Source organism: Marmota marmota, unplaced genomic scaffold (genome assembly GCF_001458135.2).
Source record: "Marmota marmota marmota unplaced genomic scaffold, marMar, whole genome shotgun sequence".
Taxonomy (NCBI): Eukaryota; Metazoa; Chordata; class Mammalia; order Rodentia; family Sciuridae; genus Marmota; species Marmota marmota.
The window spans coordinates 13,816,750-13,825,591 of record NW_026000272.1 but is presented as its reverse complement, the minus strand read 5'-3'; the positions used below and the strand labels follow the sequence as shown (position 1 = coordinate 13,825,591).

Below are 8,842 nucleotides of genomic sequence, written 5' to 3'. Positions count from 1 at the left end.
GCTAGTTCCACCATTCTGCTCCCTGTGGGATGCTCTGGGGCAAGTGCTGGGGTGGGGGGTAGGAAGGCTTTCATCCTGATAGATGAAGACTCCAGCTTTCATTCCCTGATTGTTCTTGGCAGATCTACCTGGGCAATGCCCCTCTGGAGAGGGTTTTGGCTTCCATATATTTGCCTAAATCACTGAGGGAGAAAATTCCTCTTAACAACTTACAAACCATCTTGTTTAGTTTTTTTGGCCAAACTTCACTTTTTAAGGTAAGTTCTTGCCTCTGGGAACTGTCATGAAATGACATATGGTGACTCATTGTAATTATGAACTCCTGCTATTTTCATGATGTTCTGTTTATTTTAGAATATGTTCTCTGATTGATTCCACAAGTCTTGCAGCACAACCCCTGGCTCTCAACATGAATCAACATCTACTTTAATGATGTTCTACAGTTTTTAATTTTCACAGCTTCTCAGCTTTGGAAGCAACCTTAAGGATTATTTGGTGACCAAACAGAGGCCTCAAGATGTTTCAAAGCTATAAAAGAACAGCACGTTCTCCTGATGAAATGCCCTTTCGGCTTGCTAGTGCTTTCTTCCCAAATCTTTCCTGGCTTCTCAAAGCCAACATGCCTACTCTTCGGGGCCAATTTATTTGAAACTGGGTGGTGTCCAGCAGGATATTTGCCTGCAGACATTTGTTGATCTTTTTCTCCACCTCCAGAGAACCTTCTCTGAGGGCTTCAGCTCTCACCTACTAAAAACACAGGCAGTATGATGTGGTGGTGAAGAGCATGGGCTCAGGTGCCAGGCTGGTAGAACTTGAAGCTAGCTATGCCATATCTGCTTATGTGACTCCATGTGCCTTAGTTTCCTCCTATGGGTAATAATAATAATAATTTGAGAGCTGTTGAAGGACTAAAGGAGTTAATGTGTATAAAATGCTTACAACATTGCCCAGTACATAATAATCATCACTGTGGTTGCATTGCTATCATTATTATACTACCTTGGGTCTGTGCCTAACAAACGGCTCATTTCTTCAGGCCACTTTTATCTCATCTAGCTGTTGGGAAGACAGCCATCAGAGTTTGCATGTTGTTGAAGACAATGACTAGTATTAATTGTTAATATTTATACTTATTATCTCATTTTATTCTCATAAGAAGCTGAGACTCAAATAAGTTAATTAATTTTGCCCAGGATCACACAGCTAGGAAGTGGCCTATCTAGGAATCAATCTCAGGCTGTCTGATTCCAATGTTCATGTATTTAAGAGGCTAATACATTAATTTGCCCAAGTGTGCTTGTATTTCTAAGGAGGTTACTCAAAGGAAATAATTTCTAATGGTCAAATATTCACAGAGTTATTGTGGGGATGATGGGGAGAGATGGTACTGGGCCAATTCAAAATATACCGCATACTCATACTACCTACCAATTCCGATTTACCACATCACCTCTAAGTCTGTAAAACATTTTGTTCCCCTGAAATTCTGCAGCCACTCTTCCTTCACTCTAAATTCTCTTTGGTTCTATGAGATTAGCTCAAATCTTACCCAGGACATCTGCCTAGAGTTAGTGAGCCCCTCCCTGCTCTTTCCTCTGCCCCCTGGAGAAAAACTTTTGGTGGACAAAATTTTTTAATAAAAGTTTGAAATGTGGTCTGATCCTTTTGATAAACCTGTCAATTCTCTGTACCATCTGAGATGCTATTATTTTGGTCTTAATTTCTCATTTCTTCAGAAGGCTGTGCTTGTCTATTAGAATAGGAGATAAACTTGCTTTGCATAGATTTCACACTTAATAAGAAATTTTTATTCACTAACGCCTTCTACCGAAATGGATTAAAGATCTTTGCCAAAATTAGCCTGCAGACGTCATAGTGCCAGATGAAGAAGGATTAGAACTAGCTTGCCATCAAATTCAGGGCTGGAAGGGCCCTCAGAACTCATGTAGTGTCCCATCCCTTTATTGTTCCAATGAGGACATGGAGACCCAGAGAGAGGAAGACACTTGCTAAAGGTGACTCAGTTTACTAATTTATTCACTCATTTATTCATTCAGCAAATATTTATTGAATTCCTACTCTGTGTCTTAAGTGGTGCTACGTGCTGGGTATATAAACTGAGCAAGAGAGATGTGATGTTTGCCCTCAAAGAACTTCCAGTATGATGAAGGAGAGCAGAGATCTGAAGTTTCCAGCACTGAAGGGGGGACCTGAGGCTGAGATCTGTGCTAATGGTTGTTGGATACTGAGAGCTTACAAGAAATGTCACCTTTTACCTATCTTTTCTTTGAGTTCCTGAATCTGACAGCCTTGTTTTTACACTGATTCCTGTAAAATCTTTTGATCAGAATCTTAACTGTCATTACAACACATTACCTTAGAAATTGTTGAAAAGACACCACTCCTGAACATCATGTACTTCCTCCTCCACTCCTCTACTAGCTGCAGTTCTCAGAGAGAGGAAAAGGCACAAGCAAGTGCAATGTGACATAGGGACTCTAGGGCTGTAGAAGAGGGTCTCTACTGTCATTTGGAAGAGCAGGAATGGCCTGGTGTAAGAGAGCTCTCAGCTCACACCTGAGACTACAATAGAAGGTAGAAGATGAAAGATGGTGAAGAGGGAGGATGTAAAAAGGAAGGAGAAGTGCTTCAGTCAGAGGGAATGGATTGTTTCTTCCCCCAGCATGGCCACCATTTTATAGTTAAAAGAAATGAAGACAGAGAACAGGTTAATTAAGTCTGGGGCTGTAATGGGTGTCTCTTTGGCCTTTCCACCACAGAAAATTGTATCTCTTAGACTAAGTTGGGAGGATAATTTGAGATCATCTGGTCTATCCTCCTTCTTCATGTGACCAGTGGCCCAGAAGGAAGAGTGCCTTCAGAGGAACAAGGGGGCTTGGGCTAGCTTTTGGTCTTGCCAGTGTCAGTCAGGTCCTTCCCAATGACATCGTGTTGCTAATACACCTCTACATCAGGCTGTCCCAGGTGTTTCTACTGAAAACAGAATACTTAGCCATAAGATTGGTTCGGATGAATACCTCAGGTCATAAACAGGAAGTTAGTAGGTTCCTGGTGGACATACACTGCATTTACAATTACCCAGATGTCAGAAGCTGCAGGGCTCAGGTTGGGTAGGGAGAGGGGGCTGAACATTATTTCTTCAAAATTATGAAGGCATGGCATCTTTTAAAAATGGCCTAGCAGTTTTTTCATGGGATATCTTTGGGGATCACCTCCTCCAGGCTTTCTTGGCAAGTCCTTAGAGGATTTGCTGCTTCTACTATCCAGAGATAAGCACTGGCCCTATAACTAACTGGTCCATTCACATGTGCTCCAGAAGAGGAATACTTTCAGCTGGAGCCTTAGCCTTTGGAAGTTTGGCCTTGTTAATTAGAAAGCCCTATATCTCAATAGGTACATTCTAGTTAATTGTCTTTAAACAAACATTATCTCTGTCCTATCATTCACAAATTTGTGTGACCTTTGTACATATAGGCATTGAGCTTGTCTAAGCCTCAATTTATTTGAAAAAAATGTCTGTCTATATGATGTCCATGAAGACCAAAGATAGTAGATAGTGCAGAAAGCACTCAGCAAAGTATCTGACTCATGGTGAGCCCAAGATAAAGTACCTACCATGCAGGGAACACTGGGACACACAAAACCTGGACTATGGTCTCAGAGCTCATGGTCCTCAAGGGAGAAGAACACTATCCTCAGAGACTCATTCCAAGCTGGCTGTTGATCAACCTATTTCCATCTCCAGTGAGGATAGAACAGGATGTGGTATATAACTAACTCATGAGGTATTTAGATTCCTTATAAGGGATGTGCTCTTATAAAGATGGTTGAGATTTAGAACTGGATGAGTTATGAAATGTAAGGATCTGGAGAGCTTTCCAAGTTGAGAATAGTTTTATTTTGTTAGTGCAGTGCTAAGTAGCAGGTACAAAACCAAAACTGGTTGGATAGATATTTGGATAGATAGATGAATTAATGTATTGTTCCATCTTGGTATAATGACCACCTTATGTGAAGTCAGGAGATGAGCTGAATGATCTCTAAAAATTCACTATCAGCTTGTAATTTTATTTTCCACATTTTCTGTACCTAATACTGCATGTAGTAGATCACAAGTTCTAGATTGATAATAAACATGTAAAACCTTAGAAATTCAGGACCTAAACTTCTCTTCTTTATGTTTCATCTACAGATAAAAAATGTCATGAAAAAATTAACCACATATGTTATGAGTGCTAGCATTTCAGATATGTCCATTCAAAACTTGGCTGATCCAGTGCTCATCACTCTGCAGCATATTGAAGGAAATTGGGTAATGCCCATTTTTATCTCAGAATCACATGGCCTCAGATCTCTTCCTTGATTTTCCTGTTAAAAATAATTTTCTTTTTTAAAATTTTTTAATTTGTAGATGGACACAATGCCTTTATTTTATTTATTTTTATGTGGTGCTGAGGATCAAACCCAGTGCCTTGCACATGCTAGGCAAGCACTCCACAACTGAGCTACAACCCCAGCCCCTAATTTTCTAATTAACAGATGTGATTCAAAGATTTAGTGAAGATTATCCCATTCCAGGTATCAGAGGTGTGTTGTAATTGGGGACTTCAAGAAGTAACACCTTATCCCAAAGATATAGTAAATGGTGGGCATTCTATCACTGTGACAGATTGGCAAGGCAGTGACTATAGATAAGTGGATGTAATGGTCATCCCATCACACTAAATGACATTTAATTTCATTTATTTTTAAGTGAGGCAAACAGCTTCATTCAAAATAACTGAACATTTGTATTCTTCAAATTTCAATGAAGAGCATTAAAATGTGTATTAATTATCACCAAAGGACTAAAACCATAGTCATATGGCATAACATAAGGCATATATTACTAAATGATCAAATTTAGCCTTAGAATAAGAATGAATTACTATTTCATTCTTTGATGTTAATGTGTGTCCAGTGTGAAGTCTTAATAGCCTCCTTCATTGCCAATCTACAAGACCATATGGTACAACATATTTTAACTAGTCTTGATTCTAGAAGAGGAGAAGAGAAGAAAGAGTAGGAGAGAGAATTTTAAAAAAAACATACCAAAAGAAATATGTTAATTGGGTAAGATCTCTCAATTTGGACTCGAGCTACAATTCTCAAATTGTCCCCAGCAATTAATTATTCCTTCCCTCCAGTTTCCCAGAGATTGTGGGTGCTGGCAAGGCCTAGGAATGTTCAGTAGGTCTAATGAAGAGGCAACTCAACCTTGTGTCCATAAGGCATGAATGACCTCAACTGTGAGCCCTGAGTCCCACAGCTATAAAGAACACCAGTACTAGCTGGGCATGGTGGCACATGCCTGTAATCCCAGTGACTGGGGAGGCTGAGGCAGGAGGATTGGAAGTTCAAAGCCAGCCTCAGCAACTTAGTGAGGTACTAAGCAACTCAGTGAGACCCTGTCTCTATATAAAATCCAAAATAGAGCTGGGGATGTGGCCCAGTGGTTGAGTGCCTGTGAGTTCAATCCCCCCAAAACAACACCCAGTACATATCAATCCTGCACTTACTAGCCACAGCTTCCTCCTGGGCCTTGCACCAGGACATCATAGAAAATTCCAATGCTACCAACTGTTTTCAAGGACACACACGAGATCACCATGTGGTGACCTGGTGTTTTCTCATTTATGAATCCAGAGTTAGATGGTGTTAGTCTTTTAAAACCAGTTCACAAATGGCCCCCGTGTGTGTGTGTATGCAAACGTGTATCTACTGTCTTCTAAACTTTTGTGTGTGCTCATTACTGTGTGATAACTCTCATGAGGAAAAATGTTTACCTCTGATTTCTTTTTTCCAGAATTATGATCAGGTTCACTGTGCCTTTTGGGATTTTGAGACTAACAGTAAGTATTTTTGTAAGCAAGCTTTTCCCCAGATCATTTTCATATTTGGCAGTTGAAGGGGGTATTGTGCTGAAGCTACTGTCTTATCAGGCTCTACAGAGCACTCTGAATAACCAAGATACAGGATGTGATTTTTATATCAAATTAGGGTATGGAAATTAAGAGAAAAATCCTTTTAGATGAGACAGTTGAAAAGCATACAGGGGTAAGCAAATTTGGAAGAAAGAAATTTTGAAGGTCCAATGCAGAGTAGCTTAATGCTGTTTAAAGAAAGTTGAGGAATGGTCACGTGGGTCTTAACTTGTATATTCCCACAGGGATTTTCAATGGATACTGTCTCCTTCCTTTTTTTCCTCCTTAACTCTTCCAAACTGACTGTGTGACCTTGGGAAAGCCATTTAACCTCTTAAGATCTCAATCTTTTCCATCTTTTCATTGAGGAAATGAGACTTTTTGGTTTGTTCCTCAAGGGCCCTTCCTGCTTGAATGAGTATGAGTCTTTGACACCAATAAGAGATGATGAGGATTGTTATTGCTGAATGGATTTCTCTTAGGCTTGCCATCTTCACTGGAATCTCTAAAGATAACACCAAATCTCAGAGAATTCCACACAAAATCAATTTCCCCTGAAATGCCAGAGCTGACTATGAGAGGAAGAACTACCTGGGAATTTTTCCTTTTTCAGTATCCTTAGGATTCTGGGAGAAAAGGGAAATTCTCTTCCCTCTTAATTTTCTGGTGTGCAGGAATACTACCTATTTCTGATAAACAGAATTAATAGTTCCCTTTCCTGGTCTCCTCCATGTCTTTCAGGAAGAGAATACTGTAAAGTGATGAGCTTTATTCCCCATAGCTTCAATAAGTTGATCTCTGTATTTACTAATGCCAAATGGTTGGATTACTCCCAGGATATCCTTTGCCCTTGTCTCTCTGCTTAATGGATCCAGAACTTTTGAAATCTATGGAGTTATCATGGATGGACAAATTCAAACTATACTATATGCTATAGTTTATAGTTGCCTTTCTGGTCTAATGCCACCTGGAGGCTCTACTGTAAATCTTCTGTATGACCCAATATTGGCAGGTTATGTCAAATGACAGTTGGTTTCAGAACCCTGAGTATTCTGAGAAGAAATACTCAGTAGGTGTTCAGTAGAACAGAGGCTCTAGTTGGCTCTAAAAAGCTCTAGACTTGGGCTCAAAGCACTTAAGACCACTTGAATTTTGGGTTTACCTGGTTGTTTAGGATGTCTATTCCAGTCCCACCAAGTGTCAGTGTATATTCCACAGGTCCACATCCTTCAAAAAGTTGTAGATCTGACTATTTACTCTTTATTGGCTATTTTTAAAAAAATAATCGCTCCAACATGGTAGCAAAACTGTTGTTCATGGTTATTAGAGTCTGTCCTAATCTGTAGAGGTATGGCACAAGAACAGGAAATGTGGGAGACAATGAAGTTATGCCATGCACAAAATCCCTTAAAAGTCAATTTGAGGGGCTGGGGTGGTGGCTTAGTGGCAGAGCACTTGCCTATCATGTGTGAGGCACTGGGCTTGATCCTCAGCACCACATATAAATAAATAAATAAAATAAAGGTACATCAACACTAAAAAATATTTTTTAAAAAGTCAATTTGGTCTTTTAGATTTAATTTAATTTTGGTATTCAATTATACCTCTATCTTGCAGTCTTAACAAACAATACTAATTATAACACACGTTTGGATGGTGCATACAATGAAATGTTAAACATTTCTGAGAAAAAGCAAAACTGCTTTGAAATTCCCTTCTGTCTCCTGCAGATGGACTAGGCGGATGGAACTCATCAGGCTGTAAAGTAAAGGAAACGAATGTAAATTACACAATCTGTCAGTGTGACCACCTCACCCACTTTGGAGTTTTAATGGTGAGTTGTCCCTTCATCATTCCTCAATAGAATTTTGACAACTTTTATTAGATTCAGATCAGTAACACACGTATGAACAAAGTAATGGGGAAAAAAACTCCCTTCTCCCATCTTGTTCATCCAAAGTAGAGAAGATTGAAATAAATATTATCTTTCTCACAAAATGAATGCCTACTTTTCAAATTTCAAACAATACAGAAAAGGTCCTTGTAATTCCCCTCCCAAAAGATTACTACCTTTAACAGTCTGGTATGTATATGTATATTCATTTAGAATCTTTACTTCTGTGTATATGAATATGTTTTTTTATAAAGTAGGATCAAATTTTTTCATACCATTTTACTGCTTGCTTTTATTTTTTAACCTAACAATATATATTGGACAATTTTCAGGCAAATATTATCCATTTACTTCAATTTAAAAATACCTTTATGGTATACCATTATGTTGATTGAACATGATGAGTTTAACCAGACCCTGACAGGTGGATGTTTTAGCTATTTTTCTCCAATATGAACTTTGGTATAATATACATTCTTATTTATTTTTCTTCCAACATTTGTGAAAGTATTCCTGTAGAATAAAGTAACAGCATTGCTGAATTGAAGGCTATGATCATCAACAATTTTTAATTTTAATAGTTATTGTCAAATTGCAGCATATGTAATATGTATTTTTAAAATGTTTGCAGTGCTTTAACTAGTAAGAATTAACTGACTAATTTACAAAGCCAGGCTTAAACAATCACTGTTAACTCTCCTAGTTCTTTCATCTCCCATGATCTTCCTAATATCAACTTGCTGAGTTTTCCACTAAACCACTCTCAACCAAATGGCTTCTCTACCCACACGTGAATACTTCCTTGGTTTCTTAAGTTATTTTATTAGATAGTGGTATTTTAATGTGTCATATGTGAGTTGTTTCTCCAGCTAAGTTCTTTGAGGGCTGAGAGTCTGTCTGACATTTTATATATATATAATCATTCCTCAATAGAATTTATATATATATATATATATATATATAT

The 8,842-nt window shown here is 38.4% G+C and overlaps 1 protein-coding gene across 4 annotated transcripts in view; it reads left to right on the top strand.

Annotated features, from left to right (window-relative positions):
• Window positions 1-8,842, top strand: part of Adgrg4 (adhesion G protein-coupled receptor G4) — a 115,636-nt gene that overhangs the window by 81,562 nt on the left and 25,232 nt on the right. For all 4 annotated transcript variants that reach the window (XM_048796977.1, XM_048796978.1, XM_048796976.1 and 1 more), the window contains 4 exons: window positions 123-257; window positions 4,214-4,333; window positions 5,867-5,912; window positions 7,715-7,818. In XM_048796977.1, the coding sequence (XP_048652934.1) occupies window positions 123-257; window positions 4,214-4,333; window positions 5,867-5,912; window positions 7,715-7,818 (405 nt within the window). The remainder of the gene's footprint in view (window positions 1-122; window positions 258-4,213; window positions 4,334-5,866; window positions 5,913-7,714; window positions 7,819-8,842) is intronic.